At 39.6% G+C, this 22,429-nt stretch overlaps 1 protein-coding gene across 11 annotated transcripts in view; it reads left to right on the top strand.

Annotated features, from left to right (window-relative positions):
* Positions 1–20,891, top strand: part of MIA2 (MIA SH3 domain ER export factor 2) — a 128,551-nt gene extending 107,660 nt beyond the window's left edge. For 10 of the 11 annotated variants that reach the window (XM_066343224.1, XM_066343221.1, XM_066343220.1 and 7 more), the window contains 4 exons: positions 7,113–7,235; positions 15,934–15,992; positions 18,527–18,746; positions 20,201–20,891. In XM_066343224.1, coding sequence (XP_066199321.1) covers positions 7,113–7,235; positions 15,934–15,992; positions 18,527–18,746; positions 20,201–20,355 — 557 coding nt within the window. In that variant the 3' untranslated portion in view covers positions 20,356–20,891. The remainder of the gene's footprint in view (positions 1–7,112; positions 7,236–15,933; positions 15,993–18,526; positions 18,747–20,200) is intronic. The other variant, XM_066343222.1, reaches the window with a different exon arrangement.
* Positions 20,892–22,429: the final 1,538 nt, after the last annotated feature.

Below are 22,429 nucleotides of genomic sequence, written 5' to 3'. Positions count from 1 at the left end.
TTGCTCAATTCCTTTGTTTTACCTACCTGAGTACAGCTTTACACATAAACAAGACAATTTATGCACAAAAACACAAATATAACATAAAACTTTGATTAATCCTAATACCTGAATTGCTATTTGGTTCCTAACTCCAAACAAACCTAACAATGCACTGACCAAATTAGCAAGTCTTAAGGGTCTACACTCTATTCTATTTAAATTTAAGTAAGTGCTCCTTACAAGTTCTAATTTTAAAGTAAAAAATATAGGGATGAAACTTCTATTTATTTATTTATTTATTTCAATATTAGAGCCGGAATTTCCAATTTTTGCATGCAAGAACTTAATTCAGGCCTTAAAAATCACATTTTAGACAATATCAGATAAAGACTAAACAGAATCTAGAATCAGATGACACAGACAAACCAGAGAGAAACCCAGGATTTCAGAGCACAATCAGACTAGAAAGATGCCTGCCTGATCTCAGTCAGGGCATTTTCTGACAGAGGGACTGATGATGTATAGGACTAAATAAAATTTCCCCAAGAAAATTTTTTTGGCAGCAGCTGGGATATTTTCTATAGTCAGATCCAACAGGTGTCCCCTGCCTAAATTTCCAGGCAAAGAATAATAAAGAAAGAAAATGATAGTTCAGAATATTATAGCTAAAATATTAAAGAAAATCAGACAACAGAAAGAGCTACAACCTTAATAGCTGAGTCTCCTAACTATTCTCAAACTCCATTGCTGCTCTAACTGGCAGTTCAGGTTGAGTATGCTGAGACCTCTCCTGTACCCTAATTCTAGCTGAGTGGCAAACTAAGCAGCCAGAGAGAACTAGAAGCAGCAGCCCTGCCGCTGCTGGGGATAACTGGGCGACGTTGGCCTGCTGGAATCAGAATTTGCTGAGGAAACACTGAAATTGCCCATACTGTTTGATGGGCCGGGGGAGGGCCCCGTTGTCTGTTTCCCTGAGTCACCTGCCCTTCGGCAGCAGTATACTTACTTTTACATTTATTCGCCCAATGTTTAACTCTCATGCAGTGTGGGCAGAGGTCAGCAGCTTTAAGAGCTGGCTTTCCTTGAGGGGGAGTCTGAGACTGATATCTGGGGGGAATAGGGAAATTTCTAGCAAAATGTCCTAGATCCCCCACATTGGAAACAAGGTCCATGGGCAGAAGTACTTCCCTGGCCTCCCTTCCTTCGTTTGTTCTGCTGTTTATCAAAGTATTGTCCTGGAGGCCTCTTCTGAAGCTCTGCAGCAATAGTCAGACCTTGTATGTATGAAGGCCTAATATCAGCACATATCGTGATGTAATCCCCTACATCTTGAGCCCTATCTAGAGCTTGTTGGAGTGGGAATCTCTAAAGGTCTGAGGCAAAGACCCTAGGAGCAACCTGGTAAGCCTAAGAAAGAACAGAGGACAGCGGAGGTGCAAAGGTTAAGGCGGTCATAGCCACGATGTCCTTATTATCTCCCAAGTCATCCTCAGATTCCAAGGTCTTCTCAGATTTAAATCCCTCTGTTTCTAGTTCACTCTGATCAAACAATAGCTTCTCAAATAGACATTTGTACAAAAAGAAAAAGGTCCCTTACTTTTGATCCTAACTGTCCCATAATTTATTACTCCCGACAGTACTCTCCCCTAAAACTTTCTTTACTCACTGTGCACACTTGGGGAGTTCCATCACCTGCCTTTAATTTAGTTTTCTTGTACCCAGGTCCCTGTTCCGGTGCCACTTGCCGCATACCAGCGCAGCTAGTAATTCCAGGTTCTGAGGGAGAACAATGTGGAATTAAGAAATAAAATTAAAGAGAAAAAGGATAGGATTGGGAGATCTCCGCAAGCTGATGGCAAGTCTGAGAGAGTGAGAGCCCCCGATCTGCTTTATTATATAGTGTAGAGAATTAAAGCCTTAAGCCAGATGCAAATAAGGAAGTCTCTGATACAAAGTCACTCATCTGAGGCAGAATCAGGAATCTTCATAAGAGTGCACCATCCCCCACCATGCAACAGTCAAGGGTGTGAAAAACTTAGTCTTGAAAAGGGTGTTGAGAAGATCTTGGAAGATCTTAGTCTTAAAAGGGTGGGTAAGAGCTTAGTCTTAAGCTAAGCCTTACCAGTGTTTCCCAACCTTTCTTGTGCCATGCCCCACCTTAACCTTTCTAAAATTTTTATGTCTCCCCCTATGTAACATACATAATTTTTAACATTAAAAAATTGATTTGTTCACTTAATAAACATAAATGATAGGTTCTAGGAAGAAATCACTATGAAATTGTTAACAAAACATAGTAAGTAAAATTTGAAAACATATAATGAAAAACAAATTTAAATTCCAAATAATTTTAATACATATTTTTCTATATTTTATTATTTTAATTTAGTGTGATCCTTGCGCTTGATGCTTGCTGCACAGAGATTTTATATTAGGTTCCAATTTGGTTAGCTTTAGTCTCAAGTCTCCACGTTGTGTTATGTCCAGCCGATTTCTTTTTTTTACCAGTAAATCATTTACAGCACTAAATCCACATTCAGCTAAAAATGAAGATGGAAATGGTAGCAATAGTTTTCTTGCACATTTGGTTGAATTTGGGTATTTAATTTCTGTTTCCTCACAAAGCCATGCCATCGCTCCTTTGATATTAAATAAAGCTTTAACTGACTCATCATTTTGCAATTCTGCGTGTTCTTCTTGATACTGCATATTTGATATATCAGACAAATCCACTAACATTGGCTGCATCATCCATGTTGGGAAATCAATTTGTTTTAAATCAGAAAATCTTTCTTTTAAATCAGCCGATAGAATATTCAAATGATTGACAATAACAAGTAAAGCGGTATCAGTTACTTCACATTTTTGGAGCCAATGAAACTGTTTAAAGTTTTTGTTGTTAATATGTTTCTGATATAACTCAATATTGGTAATGAAACCAAGTATCTTTGCTTTTGCATTGACAAGAGTTTTATTTGTTCCTTGAAGTTGCTTATTTAATATATTTAGTTTTTCAAAGATATCGGCTAAATAACTCACAAATGCTTTACCATCTATTGTTAACAGATACTTCATTTCAGGTTTGTCGCTTAAAAAATCACTAAGAGTATCAAACAGTTCCATAAATCTTTTCAAACAGTTTCCTTTAGATAGCCATCTTACTTCAGTATGAAGTAACAGTCTCACATGGTCTTCATTTTGTTCTTCACAAAATAGCTTGAAAAGATGCTCACATTTGGCACTAGCTTTAATAGCATTAACACACTTTATTACTGTATGTAATACTTCATTCAGAACAGGCGAGATGTTTTTAGCTACCAAGTTTTCCCTATGAATAACACAATGCATAAGAATCATTTCTGGATTCGCATCTTTCATCAATTTTAAGCAGCCATTTTTCTTGCCCATCATATTGGGAGCACCATCTGCAGCACAAGATGTTCTCTTTTTCATTGGTATATCATTGACATCTAAGTAGTTTTTTAGCTTATTATATATATCTTTGGAGGTAGTGGTGCTTTCTAATCTTTTACAGAACAACATTTTTTCAGCAAAATGTCCTTTACCAATATATCTTATGTAAGTTATCAATACTGCCTCACTGTCTCTCAAAGTTGATTCATCCATTTGCAAGGAGAATTTTCTTGTTTTCAGCTTTTCAATAAGTTGTTTTTCAATATCCTCACTCATTTCGTCTATTCTTCTGCTAACAGTATTGTCACTGAGTGGCATAGCTTTTACATCTTTGTCATCTTTTTCAAGAACCATTTTAAGAAATGCTGATATTGACGGTTTTATTAAATTCTCTCCTATAGTGTGATTTTCTCCAGTTTTAGCGATGAATAAAGAAATTTGATAAGTAGCCTCAAGAACACGATTATTAGTTGAAGTATGAGCAGTAAATAGAGACTTTAATGTTCTTTTTTAAAAATTTTTCTTTAAAGTTTTAAAGTAACTCAAATCTGAATTAATATGAGCACTATGTTTTGCCTTCAAATGCGCCTCAAGACGACCTCGTTTCATTGATTCGTTGGTCAAGCATTGCTGGCATAAAAGACAAAAAGGAATCCGCTCATCGTGAACAGCGGGCATGAACCCAAATTTTAAATATTCCTCCAAATATTGACGAGTTTTTTTCTTGCTTGCACCACTCATTTTACTATGGGCTATAAGAAATAAAAATAAGATCAATTAAAAACTAATATTAAAATATGTGTTAAAATATATTCAATGTGACATAGAGTAAACGTATACTAAAAATTCATATTTATTTAAATGTATATAACACATTTACTACACTACCACTGCATATCAAAAGGTATCTATATTTTTCCCACTTGACAAAATTTTCTGGAAAGTTATGCTTCTAAAATTAAAATTGTCGTGCATGCACTATTATAGCCCCAATAATATTTATAAAATATTAGTGCTTTCTAGCCCCGATACAAGAAGTACTTAATAAAGAGTTTAATATTGATAAAAATAAAATCAAATACTTACCAATTATATCTATACAATATATATATGTATATTTATTAAATCAATGAGTTTTTACAACAGTTTTGACTGACACTTATTTCAAATTAACACCAACTGAATGATGTGAAACACTACAGAAGTTGCGATGGGCCAATTAGGTGAGAATAACTGCGTTGTTTAGCGAGTTTTTAAAACGTCCGGGGTTCCCCGTGGCAGACTGCACGCTCTGCGGTGAACCCAGGACGAAGTTTACTTGACGACGCCAATCACCCAGTTGATATTTTGGTCTCGTCAAACGAAATTATACTTAATAATTATTTACCGCAATTATTTAAGAATTGCATTTTTTGTTAAATTTGGCACCGATATCTAGCATTGCATTTAAATGACCCCGGAGCAAAATAGTTAAAGTCGTGTGTCAAGTCCATTTTCAAATTGCCTCCCTTAACTATCAAATTGCCCCCCTGTGGGGCGTGGGCCCCACGTTGGGAAACACCGCCTTAGGCTATAAGGACTTTGCCAGCTTACAGCCTGTCTCCCACAGTATGTGTTACTGGAAAGGGCCATATTCAGGGCAGCTTGTTTTATAAAGAGACAAACCAGACTGTGTGTATAAGAGTGTCTTTAATTCAGAAATACTGATACCCTGAGAAGGAAGGGGAATTCTGTCCACAAAGCTGCCTTAGCACTATCCTGGTGCTGCCATTATTTATAGAGTTCAGAGGCTGTTAGTAATGGTATATGGGGCAAAAGAAAAAAAATTTTTAAATCTGTGCAGTTATTCACATAACAACATGCCGGAGGTAGGTGTTCAGTTGCCAAAACATCTCCTCTGCAAGTTCTTCTAATGTAGGCCCGGCCTAATCAGCATGTTCCTATCTGGTGTCCTTGGTAAATCTTTAAGACAGCCGGGGTCAGGTATCTCCTAGGACAGGGGTCGGGAACTTATGGCTCATGAGCCAGATGTGGCTCTTTTGATGGCTGCATCTGGTTTGCAGACAAATCTTTAATAATAAAAAAATAACGTTAAAAATATAAAACATTCTCATATATTACAATCCATTCATTTCCTACCCTCATGTTCATGGTTGTGGGTGGCTGGAGCCAATCACAGCTGTCCTCCGGGACAACACCAAATTTTTATTGGATAATGCGTAACGTACACAGGTCGTTGTATGGCTCTCACAGATTTACATTTTAAAATATGTGGCGTTCATGGCTCTCTCAGCCAAACAGGTTTCCGACCCCTGTCTAGGAATAGCCGAGACCTGGCACCTCTGGGACCATCTGCCTCTGGGACTTATCTATGAAAAGACTCCCTGTTTTCTTAGGATACAAAGTGAAGATTTAAGATTGGTGAACTAAGTTTCTAATTAATGTATAGGCCTTGACTTTTCACAATAAATCCTGTGGCTAGGATTTTATAAACAACTAGTGTGATTTAACACTTCTTGTCTTCAGGTCCCTCCCCAGTGTAAGCTCTCCCTGACATTCCTGCAAAGGTAAACTTTTCGTTGCATTTCAAAGCAAAGTCTAGGAAGCCATTAAGAGAGAATAGCAAGCAGATTAATGATACTGCTCACAAATATTAGGGGGATATTTTATGGCCTTATAGTCATTTTGAGATATCCCCTAATTTTTGTGAGCATTATATTTCCTAACCCTTACTTATCTCCTGTTCATTACAACTAAAAGCTACTACTACTGAGGCCAAATTTCTAACTTTTGGGCTCCTTTAACATATGGAGTTCACATTATGATCCACTTCCTAGGACAATTACGAAGGTAGTTTGGGACTGTTTGTCCATATCTGTAAGGATAGGAGAGAGTCATACAATTCACCCCCTTTGGCCTTCCCCATATTTTTGGACTTGGGCATTTGCAAACCTAATTTATCAAAAATCTGCTATCACCTATTGAAGATGAGATGGACTACCTATATATTTTTTTTCAAGAATGTTGAGTTCTGCAGGGATCCAGGAACGACCATTTTTTTATCTTAAGCCCTGGAGACAAAGGCTGAACACCTGAGTCAGAGTCTGTGCCCAATTTTGCATCTATCCAAATGTTCTTAATCTGATTCTGAGCACTGTGAATCTTCCGTTCCTCTGTTATGTCGGAGATCTTCCCCTTTATTTTGGAGAGATGCTAAATTCCAAAATACTGAAGTTACTGAAATTTGATCAACAGAGACCTCTAAACAATACTCTTTCTGCTTTGGTGACTATTTCTTTTATCATTGTCTATTCTGCTAATTTTCTTGTTATACTGACAACATATTCTGTTTTTATTTCTGTGCTAGTAGCTATCTTTTCGAAGTCTTTTTTTTTTTTTGGATATATTGATGTACAGCTTTCTTCTATTAAAGTTGAAAGTTAAATGAATATATATAACTAAATTCTATTATTTATTTATTTATTTTAATTTACACATTATAATTGAAACTTTTAAAATCCAAGGTACCTTATTTTACTTGTGTTTACAAAAGCAAATAAGTTACTGCCTGTAGTGCAATATGTAATTTTCCTAAAATTCTTTACTATTTACAGTTACAGTTTTTTTAAGAAGCAAGGGAAATGTCTACATTCAATATATTTAACTTAAGTAAATGATTTACTTTTAATGAAAATGTTTTAAAACTTTGTTTTTAGGCCAACCTTATCCTGATCCAGCTCTTCCTCCACAAAGGCAAGATAGATTTTATTCTAATACTGGTAGACTATCTGGACCAGCAGAACTCAGAAGTTTTAATATACCATCACTGGATAGAGCAGGTGGGAAATACTTCATGTGTATGTATGTGATTTTTAATAACGGTGGCACATTAAAGAACTAGAAGCTGAATGAAGGACCATATAATTGCAATCTGTGGTAGCTCTTTTTTTTTTGTGACAGTGAGAGACAGAGCGACAGACAGGAAGGGAGAGAGATGAAAAGCATCAATTTTTTGTTGTGGCTCCTTAGCCTCCTTAGTTGTTCATTGATTGCTTTCTCCCATGTGCCTTGACCGTGGGCCTTTAGCAGAGTGAGTGACTCCTTGCTCGAGCCAGCGACCTTGGGCTCAAGCTAGTGACCTTGGACTTCAAGCTAGCGACCTTTGGGCTCAAGCATAGGGTCATGTCCATAATCCTGCACTCAAGTCAGCAATCCCATGCTCAAGCTGGTGAGCCCCTGCTCAAGCCAGCAACCTCGGGGTTTGGAATCTGGGTCCTCCATGTCCCAGTCTGACGCTCTATCCACTGCACCACCGCCTGGTCAGGCTGTGGTAGCTCTTAAGGCCAAAATCTCCTTCCAAAATTTTTCCTGGTTTTATGTTTCTTGTAATATTGTATACATCTGTGGCATCTACATATATGTTGGTGATTGGTTTGGGCACTATGCAATGGGTTTACTCTGTGAGCCTGTGATATAAAATTTTACTCTGTTCCATGATTAATTTTCTGATTTTTCCAGTATACTTACATATATCCAGTTTGGTAGTCAGGGAAATTAGGCTGCTGTCAATGAATATGTGAAAATTCATCAGAAAAATAATTTGGGTGTGTGCTCTGTTGCTGGTTTCATCAATTACTGTATTTAAACTTTTTTTTTTTTATTACAGGGACAGAGAGAGAGTCAGAGAGAGGGATAGACAGGGACAGACAGACAGGAACGGAGAGAGATGAGAAGCATCAGTCATCAGTTTTTCGTTGCGACAGCCTAGTTGTTCATTGATTACTTTCTCATATGTGCCTTGACTGTGGGGCTACAGCAGACCGAGTAACCCCTTGCTCAAGCTTGGACCTTGGGTCCAAGCTGGTGAGCTTTGCTCAAACCAGATGAGCCCGCGCTCAAGCTGGCAACCTCAGGATCTCAAACCTGGGTCCTCTGCATCCCAGTCCGACATTCTATCCACTGCGCCACCGCCTGGTCAGGCTGTATTTAAACATTTTGTACTTAAATTTAACTAACATTTACTGAGGAACCTGCTATTTGTCATGCACTCTTTTCCTTAAACCTCTCTCAAAACAGCCCTCTGAAGTTGGGAAATACATATATCCAATGTATTAATCATAAGTATATAACTGCCTGACCTATAATGATGCAGTGGATGACGGTTGACCTAGAATGTTGAGGTCACTGATTTGAAACTCTGGGCTTGCCCAGTCAAGGCACATATGAAAAGCAACTACTACTGGTTGATGCTTCCTTCCCCTCCTACTTTCTCTCTCTGTTTTTCTCTAAAATTAATAAATAAAATCTTTAAAAAAGTATACAACATTAAGATTATAAAAAGATTAAAACATAGGTGGAAAATTAATATAAATTTATTGGTAAAAGTTTCTTCAGGAAAGGATATATATTTGGGGGGAGAGCATTATTTGTTTGAAGTATTTATTATAGAAAAAAAATTTGCTATAAGTGAATGGTGATGGACAGCTTGACTTGAGGGCGGGGTGAACACAAAACAGTGTGTAGAGATGTGTTGTAGAATTGGCCATTGGGAACCTGTATAATTATGTTAACCAGTGTCACCTCAATAAATTAAAAAAATAAAGAAAACAAAAAAATCACATCGCTTTACAGATTTCAATATGGTAAATCCTTTCTTACCAGTCTCCTTATCACCATACTTGTCTCTCTACAATCCTTCTTTCTCCAGTCACTATGATCTATATTAAGAAATATATTTTACATCTTATGAGCCATTAAAGTGTACACACATATGCTTTTAAGTTATTATTTGCCTGACCTGTGGTGGTGCAGTGAATAAGGCATTGACCTGGAACGCTGAGGTCACCATTTCAAAACCCTGGGCTTGCCTGCTCTAGGCACATATGAGAGTTGATGCTTCCTGATCCTATGCCCTCTTCTTTCTCTCTCTCTCTCCTCCTTCCCACTCTCTACTCTCTAAAATGAATAAAGTTTTTTTAAAAACTCACAAAATAATACTTAACACATTGCAGACGGATCATGAGAATTCTCATGTTTTCTGTTCTAAGGCTTGTGGCCAATCACGAGAATACTCAGCTTTTCATGTCATTTAGAGAGAAACAGTGTAACAGAAAATGCATTCACTGAAGTTAAAAATTACAAAAGGAATGAAAAGTGATTAGTCTCTTGTCAGTAATAAAAATAACTTTTAATATCAATTTGATATTTTTAAAGTGCTCAGTAACCATGGATAGTGATGAAGAACATGATAAAATTCTGGATATATTTGCTGAAAACTTATCAGATATTCCAAGTGAAACTGATGAAAGTTTTGACAGTGGCAGTGATATAGTTATTCTTTCAAAAAAGGGAAAAATAGTCATTTCAAGTGATTTCGAACCTGAAAATTTGAACAGTTCCATACATGATTTTGAGTGTAATTTGCCTCTTGGTTGCCAAGATAATGATTAGTCAAAAGAGGACTTTCAACCTAATTTGGAAAAATTTGAAGGTAATTCTGGGATTACAGTTATACCATCTGATTCTAAGGTCATCATTGAAGTCACCAACTTGTCTGATTTTTTTTTGTATTTTTCCGAAGTTAGAAGCGGGAAGGTAGTCAGACTCCTGCATGCACCTGATGGGGATCCACCCGGCATGCCCACCAGGGGCAATGCTTTGCCCATCTGGGGCATTGCTTTGTTGCAGCTGGAGCCATTCTAGTGCCTGAGGTGGAAGCCATGGAGCCATCCTCAGTGCTCGGGCCAACTTTGCTCCAGTGGAGCCTTGGCTGCAGGAGGGGAAGAGAGAGACAGAGAGGAAGGAGAAGGGGAGGAGTGGAGAAGCAGATGGGTGCTTCTCCTGTGTGCCCTGGCCGGTATTCGAACCCAGGACTTCCACACACAGGACCGACGCTCTACCACTGAGCCAACTGGCCAGGGCACCAACTTGTTTTTTGATGACGATCTGTTTAGACTATTTTGTCATCAATTGAACATATATTTTAACCAAAATTTGGAAAAGCACAAAATTTTGGAAGCAATAAAGTGGTCTCCAGTTACTCCCAACAGATATGAAGAAAGTTTTAGGGCTTATAGTGCTAATGGGGCATACTCGAAAGGATACTTGGAAAGAATATTGGTCTACAAATCCAGTTAGTTCTAGCTGTTCCAGTGTTTCCTCAGATGATGAGTTGAGATTATTTTGAACAAATCTGGACTTATTGGCATTTCGGTGACAATGCAAACATGACGAAATCTTCATTCAGGCTATTTAAAAATTCAGTCTGTACTTGACCACTTTATTAGTAAATTTCAAACAATATATAAACATATACCTGAATTATCATTAGATGAAGGCATGATTCCCTGGAGGGGACGTCTTCTTTTTAGAACTTACAACCCAGCTAAAATTATTAAGTATGGTTTACCTGTAAGAATGGTATGTGAGAGCAAGACTGGGTATATTTGCAATATGGAAATTACACAGATGAAGAAAAAAAATTGAATGACTCTATTCTTTCACTACTTTGGCCTTATCTGGAATTAGGGCATTACATATACCAAGATAACTTTTATAATAGCGTTTCAATTGTGGAAAATTTATTACTACATAAAACAAGAGTTTGCGGAACACTTTAAACAAATAGAGGCTTGCCAAAATGTTTAAAAGATGATGCATCTATGCTTAAAAGACGTGAAATAACCTTCCAAGAAAAGGTGTTGTACCTGACAAGGCAGTGGCTCAGTGAATAGAGCACTGGACTGGGACGCGGAGGATCCCGGTTTGAAGACCCAAGGTCGCCGGCTTGAGTGTGGGCTCATCCTGTTTGAGCGTGGGCTCACCAGTTTGAGTGCGGGGTTGCTGGCTTGAGCATGGGATCATAGACCTGACCCCATGGTCGCTAGCTTGAGCCCAAAAATCGCTGGCTTGAAGCCCAAAGTTGCTGGCTTGAGCAAGGGGTCACTCTCTCTGCTGTAGCACCCCCCCCCATCGAGGCACATATAAGAAAGCAATCTGTGACCTGACCAGGCGGTGGCGCAGTGGATAGAGTGTTGGACTGGGATGTGGAGGACCCAGGTTCGAGACCCTGAGGTCGCCAGCTTGAGCGCAGGTTCATCTGGTTTGAGCAAAGCACACCAGCTTGGACCCAAGGTCGCTGGCTTGAGCAAGGGGTTACTCGGTCTGCTGTAGCCCCATGGTCAAGGCACATATGAGAAAGCAATCAATAAAAAACTAAGGTGCCACAACGAAAAACAGATGATTGGTGCTTCTCATCTCTCTCCATTCCTGTCTGTCCCTATCTATCCCTCTCTCTGTCTCTGTAAAAAAAGAAAAGAAAGCAATCTGTGAACAACTAAGATGCTGCAATGAAGAATTGATGCTTCTCATCTCTCTCCCTATTTGCTCTTGTCTGTACCTCTCTCTAACTCTTAGTCAAAAAAAAAAGGTGACATTGTATTACTGATTTGGGAGGATAAAAGAAGTTTGAATTAGTTCAGCTATTCATGATGCTTCCTCTTGTGAACATACTAGACTGCGTGTGAAACAGAGAAGACAAATTGGCATGCTGGAGAGGAAATAAAGAAGTCAGTTTTCATTGTGCAGTATAGTAATATATGCAAGGTATTGATCTTGCCAACCAATATCTTTCAACATGTAGTATCCTTAGAAAAACAATAAAATGGACAAAGAAAGTAGTGCTTTACCTGATTAGTTGTGGACTATTCAGTTCATTCAGGATTTATCAAGCGCTCAATCCAGGAAGCTGAGTAAGATACAAAGACTTTTCTTTTAATAAATAACTTCGAAATACAATGGATATTTAATTTTAAAGTTTGTCTTTAACATTTATGTAAAACGTTTTTTGTACTCATTCAATAGAAACTTATCTGACTACTGAGTAAAGCTAGCAATAGAACTAGTGGTCCACAATGTGTTAAGTTACCATAAAAGGAAATGAGTAGGGAAGCAGACCTGTGGTCTAGATTTTTTATTATTAGTTATAATTAAATAAATTTTTGTTAGGCTTTTGAAATTGTTTCCCCCCCATTAATTTAAGCCTAATGAAAGGAAAATCTATGTATAATTAAGCAAGTGCTATTTAAAATTTTTTAGGGTTTTTTTTTTTTGGTAATTAAACTATTGCCCATTAAGCAGATAATATTTAAGTGCTTATTTAGAAGGTGCCCTGCATGACATTGCAGACAATATGATTATAATAAGGTACAGTTTATTATAGTTACATTAATAACTAAATAGTGGGGAAAGACATGTATCGTTAATACTGGTGAGAATAGTAAGTCTCATACGAGAATATGCTGTGTTCACAGAATGGGAGAACACTTGTCTAGTTGAAGGTTCAGTGAGAACTTCCATGAGGGAGGTGCCATTTGCACTGCTTTTGAGAGAATTTGAAAAATTAATTGGGAATTGGGGACCTGTGCCAATAGTAATGAAGAGCATAAACAGTAAGAGAGAAAAGTGGTAGCGTGAACTGTATGGAAAATGGCTGTAATACTGAGTTATTAATCATTGACAAAGCCTTATGAGGATTAAATGAGTTAATGTGTGTGAAAGTGTTTTGTGAATAGAAGAATTTTATATAAACATTAATATATGACTATTTCTCTGTCAGTATTTGGTATTTATATGAAGGAGAATGATGAGAGATAAGGTTAAATCACCACGACTACTAGTGCTCATTAAGCCTTCATTGAGTGAAAGTGCATTATCTCATTTAGTCTTCACTGTGAACCTGTGAAGTAGACACTGGTATCCTCATTTTAGAGGTGAAGAAACTGAGGCTCAGAAAGGTATGCAAGATCTCAGGATAGGAAATATCTGAGGCAGAATATGAACCCGTGTCTCTCTGACTTAAGCCATGATCTTGGGTCCCCATTAAAGATTTTTTAATTGAAATGAGAGTGTAGTGGACCCAGCCATTTATGCACTGTTTGTAGAATGCTTACTGTATACAAGCATTATGGAAATTGTTCTATTTCAGTGGTGAACAGGAGCTCAGCATTCCTTATACCTTCAGGTTTGGTAAAGGCATATAGCAGCTGCATGACATAGTGACAAAGTAGTGAGTACAAAATGTTATGAGAGCAGATGGAGCACTCACCAAGATGAGGTGTTAGTGTTTGAGTATGGGGTAGTTAAGAAAATCTTGGAGGAAGTGACATAGAAGCTAAGAATTAAAGGAGGAGTTAGCTGGGCCAGAATGATGGTGATGTTTCAGGAGAAGAGAAAGATTTAGAGTTAAGAGTACCTCGTAAGTTATGGCTGTAACATGGAGTATATGTCTTGGAATATTGAAACTAGTGAAGAGGTAAGTGGTGCATGCAGTTTTTGCAGACCTGTTCTGAAATTTGGACCTCATTCACAGAGTAAATACACTAATGTATTTAAAATAGGGAAATAATATAATTTGGGTAACTTTTTAGGAGACTTGACAGGAATCCACATGGGTGATGATATAGAGGGGATAGGTAAATGGAAACAGATAGGGAAAATAGAATTGAGAGGATTTAGGATTGAAGGCATGTGGGAGGGAAAAGTGATCTTGGCTGATGCCCAGGTTCCTGGTGGTGGTATCTGGGCCATTCATTGTTTCAGACAAGGAACAGGGAGCAGCAGGAAATTTGACAAGAAAGATTATAAGTTACATTTTGAACTTACAAATTAGTAGTACCTTTGATACACCTGCATGAATATTCAAGTCAGCAGTTCAAGCTTTCAAGTCCTAAGGGAAATATCTACATTGGAATTATACACCTGAAAGTCATTAATAGTATACATCAAATCAAAGCTATAGGAGTAGAGGGGATTTCTCAAAGAGGAAGTGAGAGGAGAATAGGGCTGCAGGTGGAACTCTGAGGAGACCACCGTGTAAGGAATGGTCAGGGGTAGTGGAACCCACCAAAGAGACTGAAGAGCAGTGGTTAGAAAGAAGAGATGGAGAGAAGGAAAGGTAGCATCACAGAAATTAAAGGCTGAGGCCCTGGCCATTTGGCTCAGTGGATAGAGCATTGGCCCAGCCTGTTCTGGGTTCGATTCCTGGTCAAGGCACACATGAGAAGCATCCATCTGCTTCTCTTCTCCCTCTCCTGCTTCTCTCTCTCTTCCCCTCTCATAGCCAGTGGCTCCATTTGTTTGAGCGTCGGCCCCTGGCACTGAGGATAGCTTGGTAGATTCGAGAATCAGCCCCAGATAGGGGTTGCCAGGTGGATCCTGATTGGGGCACGTGCAGGAGTCTGTCTATATCCCCTCCTCTCACTTAAGAAAAAAAGAAATTAAAAGGATTTCTTTTAATTCTCTGAGAGGATTTAAAGAAGGGATCAGTCAACAATGGTGAAAAATAACATAAGGACTGTGTCTTTTAATTTAGCAAAACAAAGACTGTTTTTGATCTTGGGGAAAACAGTTTCAGTGAAACAGTTGATATTACAAATAGAGTATAGTAAAATGAGAACAAAATGGGAAGAATCCTGAACAATTTGATTGTTAAGAAGAGAGGTGGCTAGCTATAGGGGGATTCTCTGCCTCATTTTTACATAGCAGTTGGGACAGACTTGCAGAAAGGGAGGAAGAAGGCAACAAAGAGAAGGAAATCCCTGAAGAAGCTGGAGAGAAGGGATTCTGAGTACAGAATCGGGGTTATAGATTGTATAGAAGGATCCTTTTCCATGATAATAGGAGGAAAGATCATAGGAATATAGTTGCTATTACAGTTAGGTTTGATTATAGAAAATTAAGGGAATTTCTAACTCCTACTGGTATAGTAGGTTTGAAATTATGGAGGAGAAAACTGGCTTAGGAGACTCAGACAGAAAGCTAGGCAATGGGCAGCTGAAAGTATGGCTGGAGAGCTGTCAGCCTGGCATGATGCTAGTCTACATGGCTTTGTGGTTATTTTTTACTCCCAGACATGCTAAGTGGCTCAGGTATAAGAAGAGTGGAAGCAGAAGGTTGGATTACTATAGGGCTGGAGTGTTCTCAGAGACTGAGCAGTTCTTTTTTTTTTTTTTTTTTTTTTTTTTTTTACGAGACTGAGCAGTTCTTGATAACAAAGTTTAGTAACATTTATTTAGAAACAGTGGCTAACCTGGGCATCAGCCATGATTGCTTCTTTGAATGCTAGTGTATGCTACCTGATGGAGGAATGAGGAAGGTAGGATTAGAGTGAGGAAAAGAAGGAGCAAAGGAGGAAGAGAGGGATAAAAGAAAGGAAGTAAGGGGAGAAAAATGAAGGAAGGAAGGAAAAAAGAAAGGAAGGAGGGTGAGAAATGCTGCTTCCTAGAAATTTCATGATGCTGCTTTTAGCACATTTGCCTAGAAACAAGCTGCCACATGCCTTTGCAGGACTCTAAGTCTGCCCAGAATTCCAAGGGACCTCAGGCTGCTCTTGTGGCCATAATACAGGTTGCTGGTGTCAAGCTGGTTTATGTGTTGACAAGGGGAGTGGGAAAGTATCAGTGTCCTTTGTGATTTGAAGCTATTCTAGGAATAGGGTGATAAGTCATATATTTTTCATGGTTTAATTTTTATGTCTAGATGGGCCAAAGTCTTCGGAAGTGGAATCCAGTAGAAATGATAGCAAAGACGATCTTGGTGTAAGTATTGAAAATGTAATTTCATCCATTATTCAGGAGCTTTCAAATTTCTTAGTTTACTATGAACAGAAATTTAACTAGCCATCTAGTTTTTGGGTTTTTTTTGTATTTTTCTGAAGCTGGAAATGGGGAGAGACAGTCAGACAGACTCCCACATGCGCCCGACTGGGATCCACCCGGCACGCCCACCAGGGGCTACGCTCTGCCCACCAGGGGGCGATGCTCTGCCCCTCCGGGGCGTCGCTCTGCCGCGACCAGAGCCACTCTAGCGCCTGGGGCAGAGGCCAAGGAGCCATCCCCAGCGCCTGGGCCATCTTTGCTCCAATGGAGCCTTGGTTGCGGGAGGGGAAGAGAGAGACAGAGAGGAAAGGGGGGGGTGGAGAAGCAAATGGGCACTTCTCCTATGTGCCCTGGCTGGGAATTGAACCCGGGTCCCCCGCACGCCAGGCCGATGCTCTACCGCTGAGCCAACCGGTCAGGGCCGCCATCTAGTTTTTAATGTAAACCTTTTTCTTTCATTTTGATAAATATACATATAAGATGCTCCCATGTATAAGACGCACCTAATTTTGGGGCCTGAAATTTGGAAAAATATATATACATGAAGTCATTGAACTCAAGTATTATTCATCATAAAATTCATATAACCCCTCATCAGTCACTGTCAAAACTCCCATCCATTAGCTTGTCTTCATCTGTATCTGATGACAAATCACTGTCTTCAACAATGAGCACAAAAACAAGTACGAAAAAGCAAGAAGTGCAAGTAAAAAAAATCTACAACCACTGTATAAGACACACCCAGATTTTAGACCCGAAATTTTTCGGAAAACAGTGCATCTTATATATGTGGGGAAATATGGTACTTTCTTTTTTTTTTTTTTTTACTTTTCCGAAGCTGGAAACTGGGACACAGTCAGACAGACTCCCGCATGCGCCCGACCAGGATCCACCCGGCACGCCCACCAGGGGCCATGCTCTGCCCACCAGGGGGCAATGCTCTGCCCATCTGGGGCATCGCTCTGTCGCGACCAGAGCCATTCTAGCGCCTGAGGCAGAGGGCACGGAGCCATCCTCAGTGCCTGGGCCATCTTTTGCTCCAATGGAGCCTCTGCTGCGGGAGGGGAAGAGAGAGACAGAGAGGAAGGAGAGGGGAGGGGTGGAGAAGCAGATGGGTGCTTCTCCTGTGTGCCCTGGCGGGGAATCGAACCCGGACTTCTGCACGCCAGGCCGACGCTCTACCACTGAGCCAACCAACCAGGGCGGTACTTTCTATTAACATTATAGCTGTTCTTTTCTGGAATGTACCTGATGGTGATAAAATACAACTTACATATTGAAATGTGTCCACAAACTAGAACAGTGCTGGTCATCCTGGTCCCTACCACCCACTAGTGGGCATTCCAGCTTTCATGGTGGGCAGTAGCAGAGCAACCAAAGTATAAATAAAAAGATAGATTTGACTCTACTATAGTAAGTTGTTTTATAAAGATTTATTCTGCCAAACTTAGCGAAAATCTGACATAAAGTACTTGGTAAGTAATTATTATTATATGCTTTATCTTGCTGTAACTCTGCTTTATAAATTTTATAAAGTAAAGTTACTTCCCTACTTTATAAATCACCATTACTATGGACAGGTGGGCGGTTAGAAAATTTTACTACTAACAGGGATACAAAAGTGGGCGTTAGGTATAAAAAGGTTGACTACCCTTGAACTAGAGGCTTGAGTTATTTTACTATAGTTAAGCAAGAATTTGGATTTTCTCCCTTGGATTTTTATTTGAATGTTTTTTTGTTGTTTTTTTTTTTGTTTTTTTTTTTACAGAGACAGAGAATGAGTCAGAGAGAGGGATAGATAGGGACAGACAGACAGGAACGGAGAGAGATGAGAAGCATCAATCATTAGTTTTTCATTGCGCGTTGCAACACCTTAGTTGTTCATTGATTTCTTTCCCATACGTGCCTTGACCGCAGGCCTTCAGTAGACCGAGTAACCCCTTGCTGGAGCCAGCGACCTTGGGTTCAAGCTGATGGGCTTTTTTTTTGCTCAAACCAGATGAGCCCACGCTCAAGCTGGCGACCACGGGGTCTTGAACCTGGGTCCTCCGCATCCCAGTCCGACGCTCTATCCTCTGCGCCACTGCCTGGTTAGGCTATTTGAATGTTTTAAAGTGTATTTTTGTTGTTATGTTTACAATTTTGATTTTGATTACCTTATTTTATGTTGAAAGTATAAACATAAGCATCTTTTTTTCAGTATATGCTTATAAAAGAATATATTTTTGTATTCTTGTGTTATATCTTTAGTCGGAATATCACTTTGTTGGTTAAAGCTGCTTCTGTTGAATTAATAAAATATTTGTGACAGCAAAAATCTTTCTGATGTAGAAAACTGAATCTTTCTTTGGAGCCTTTTACGACTATCACCAACTCCTTTCTGCCTAGCTGTCTAGGTTCCTTAGGCTTTCTAAGAAAATGATGACAAATTTTGCTATTATTTTTAGTGATTGCCATATGTCAATTTGTTACAGAATTTTAATGTGCCTGATGCATCTCTGGCCCCCAAAAGCGAAGCTACTGGCCCTGGCTTTGTTCCTCCAGTCAGAGGTCCATTGTTTCCAGTGGATGCAAGGGGCCTGTTGATGAGAAGAGGTCCTCCTTTTCCTCCACCTCCAGGGGGCATGTATGGAGCTTCACGTGATTATTTTCCTCCAGGGGACTTTCCTGGTCCACCACTGCCTCCATTTGCAAGTATGCTTTCTAAATTTAATATGTGTTTTATAGAGTAAGTCAGATATATTAAGTCTACTTTCTATTTGTATAGTAATATAGTAGAGGGAAAGTTTCTTCACATTTTTGTGAGTGTACTGCTACTTTTCATAATTTGGAAGGCAGCCAATCATCAGTAGACTACTGAGGTTTCAACTTGACTCATCTCAGTAATGTGGAACTATTTCTGTATTTCCCTTGTCAAGAAAATCACTTGCTTTTTGTAGTAGTCTTATGTTAAGATTGAATTTATTTTTATCTCATTTCATAGAAACTGGTTACTATGAGCCCTGGCCGGTTGGCTCAGTGGTAGAGCGTCAGCCTGGCGTGCAGGAGTCCCAGGTTCGATTCCTGGCCAGGGCACACAGGAGAAGCGCCCATCTGCTTCTCCACCCTCCCCCTTTCCTTCCTCTCTGTCTCTCTCTTCCCCTCCCGCAGCCGAGGCTCCATTGGAGCAAAGTTGGCCTGGGCGCTGAGGATGGCTCTGTGGCCTCTGCCTCAGGTGCTAGAATGGCTCTGGTTGCAACAGAGCGACGCCCCAGATGGGCAGAGCATCGCCCCCTGGTGGGCGTGCCGGGTGGATCATGGTTGGGTGCATGCGGGAGTCTGTCTGACTGCCTCCCCGTTTCCAACTTCAGAAAAATACAAAAAGAAAAAAAAAACAAAAACTGGTTACTATGCCAATTAGGAAAAATAATTACAACTTATATTTTAGCATTAAAATTACGGTTAACATATTTTTTAAAGTCCTTTTTTAAAGTAGTTCTCATGCTGTCCTACTTATTTAAAATCTAAAATGTGTTTGGACTAATTGTTGAATTTATTGAAATTCTTTCACAGCCTCACATCAGAAAAATGGAATAATTTTTTGCCTTTATATCTATACATTGCTGTTTTGAACTGTAGTTTTTTACAGAATATACATATGATTACCAAGTACTAGGCAGAATTCTATTATTTGCCTAAATGTGGTGATTACTTTTCTTATTCCTCCTCCATTTTAGGTGTGAATTAAAATGAATTTTATTTGAGGACTTTTAATACAGTGGTCGATATAAGTGTAAATGTTTTATGATAATACCAAATTTGAACTGGGAATAACTGAATTTTAAGTCTTTTGAAAATTCCATTACATTAAACTTTTTAAAAGTAGGTTTGTGTACTTTGAAATAATTCCTTTTAAAAAGTATTAAGATGTTGAATTTTCATAAGACAAGAAGTGGGTCTAAAATCCCCTTTAATCACGTGTAGTTGAAGAAAGCATGTTTTTCTTTAATGTTGTAAAAGTTCATTTGTTAGGTCAACTAATTATTCTAGAGTCAATTTTTGAATGTAAAGATAAGTACTGACAGTTATAATATAAGCTAGTGATTTATTAAGGCTGTACCACAAGTGCTTAAAGTTTAAAAATATCTTTTATTAATCTCTTTGAACAGTGAGAAATGTCTACTCACCAAGAGCTTTTCCTCATTATCTTCCCCCAAGAGCTGGATTTTTCCCCTTCCCTGCACCCCAACCCCCACATCCTGAAAGTAGAAGTGAGGGCCCATCAGGGGTGATGCCATCTTCAAATGAGCCTACTACCGAGTGAACATCCAGAACTACAAGAAACTTGACAATATTTTTGATCTCTTCAAAAGTAATTATTTTTCTTTTTTAATTTTAATTTTATTTTTTTAATGAAAATAATTGGGATCTCACATAAGATCATATAGGTTTCAAGTGTACATTTCTAGGATTCATGATCCGTCTCAAAAGTAATTTTCACTTCTCTTATTTTCAGTTTAAGTAACAGCTGTTACTTAAGTGATTATACTTATGCTCAAATTAGAGCTTAATGGAATTACATTCTCAGGATAGTATTTTGTAAATAAAGATGATTTAAATATGAATTTTATGAGTAAATTATTTCTATTTTATTTTATTCTACATAGTATAATTATTTTGTTTTGATTAATGAATCTACTATTACATGAACAATAATAGGAGTTTCCTATATGTAATCTTGCAGTTGGGGATGTTTTAAACTCCAAAGGCTATGTCTTTATGCCAAGAACTGTATTTATGGTTGTAGACAAATGTAAAAGTAACTTTATGCTCAATGAAATAAATTTTAATTGATTTAAAGACCTGTTTGGCATTGATAATAAAATGAGCTAGTTTTTCCGTAAGTGTAGTTACCTTAGTTAGTTGTCATTTCTCCCAATACACAACCATATGCTGCCTTCGGGAGGCACATCTAAGCTACAAGGACAAAACTAGACTCAAAGTGAAAGCTTGGAAAACAATTCTCTGAGCAAATACCCAAAGAAAAGCAGGTGTAGCCATACTTACATCTGACTATACTGACTTTAAGACAACAGAAGTAACAAGAGACAAAGATGTACATTTCATAATGATAAAGAGGACGCGAGATGACGTCAGAGTAATGGCGGGGTAGGAAGTGATACCGATAAATCTCTCCCAAAACTCAACAAGATCTTCAACCAGAAACAGAAAAACCTATCCTTGGAGCCTCCAGATGTTTCGCAATACACCCGAAGGTATGGTCGAGCGAAAAATTGGCTAAATATATAACCAAACCCCGAAGGAAATAGGGAGTAAGAAATGCTCCGCCTTCCTCACTAACCTAAACAGGGCGGCTTTCACTGGGAACTGAGAATATAGAAACTGAGGCGGGCAAAGGGGGTGAATAGATCCAGGCCGCGGCACAAACGGCCGAACCAGGCTGTGGCACGGAGATCCAAGCTGAGGAGAAACTGTTCCTGTGGCAACCCGGACAATACAAGCTAACACTTGTGCCAAACCTAGACAAAGAAAGACAAGTGGGGCAGCCATTTTCCCCGATCCCCTGGTCGGCGCGCGCAGATAGTGGGCGAGAGATTCCTTCCAAAGCCCCGGGAGTGGGCGCCTGTGATGTCCCACAGAGAGGCAGAGTCAGAGGTCTTTGTGTAGGCCAAAAGCGGAATCTCCAGGCCGCCCCAGCGCCCTGGGAAAGCAGCGCACGGGGAGGGAGCGAGAACTAATTCCAATGCTGGAACTTTTCCGTGCGGATGGGGGTTTCACTCAGAGGGTGAGGCGGCTGGCCTGATATCCTGGTCTGCGCGCGCAGATAGTGAGCGAGAGATTCCTCCGAGTGCCTCGGCAGTGCGCGCCCGTGTTATCCCACAGAGGGGCAGAGTCAGGGGCCTTTGTGTGGGCCAAAAGCGGAATCTCGGGCTGCCCCAGCGCCTTGCAAAAGCCACGCACGGGGACGGAGCGAGAGCCAGTTCCAATGCTGGAACTTTTCCATGCGGGTGGGGGTTTCACTCAGAGTGTGAGACTGCCGGCCTGATATGCTGGTCTGCGCGCACAGATAGTGAACGAGAGTTTCCTCCAAGCACCCCGGGAGTGGGCGCCCGCCCGTGTTACTGGACAGAGTGGCAGAGCCAGAGGTCTTTGAGTGGGCGGAAGCCCTGCCTGATTATGCTAGCAGCTCTGACTGACTGAGCCTTACGCAGAGCCCTGTGCTGAGTGGAAATAGAGTGGGGAGTTGCCAGCTCTTTGAGCCTCTTACTATCCAGGCAGAGGCAGCAGCAACCCCATAGCTGGATTATCAGGCTACTAATTGAGGAAGGAAAGACTAGGAGAAAGGCTCCAGGAACATGGACTCTCTCACTGTCGGA

The sequence above is a fragment of the Saccopteryx leptura genome, chromosome 6 (assembly GCF_036850995.1).
Source record: "Saccopteryx leptura isolate mSacLep1 chromosome 6, mSacLep1_pri_phased_curated, whole genome shotgun sequence".
NCBI classification, from domain to species: Eukaryota; Metazoa; Chordata; class Mammalia; order Chiroptera; family Emballonuridae; genus Saccopteryx; species Saccopteryx leptura.
The sequence above is the reverse complement of the archived record's forward strand: the minus strand, read 5'-3'. Positions and strand labels throughout refer to the sequence as shown.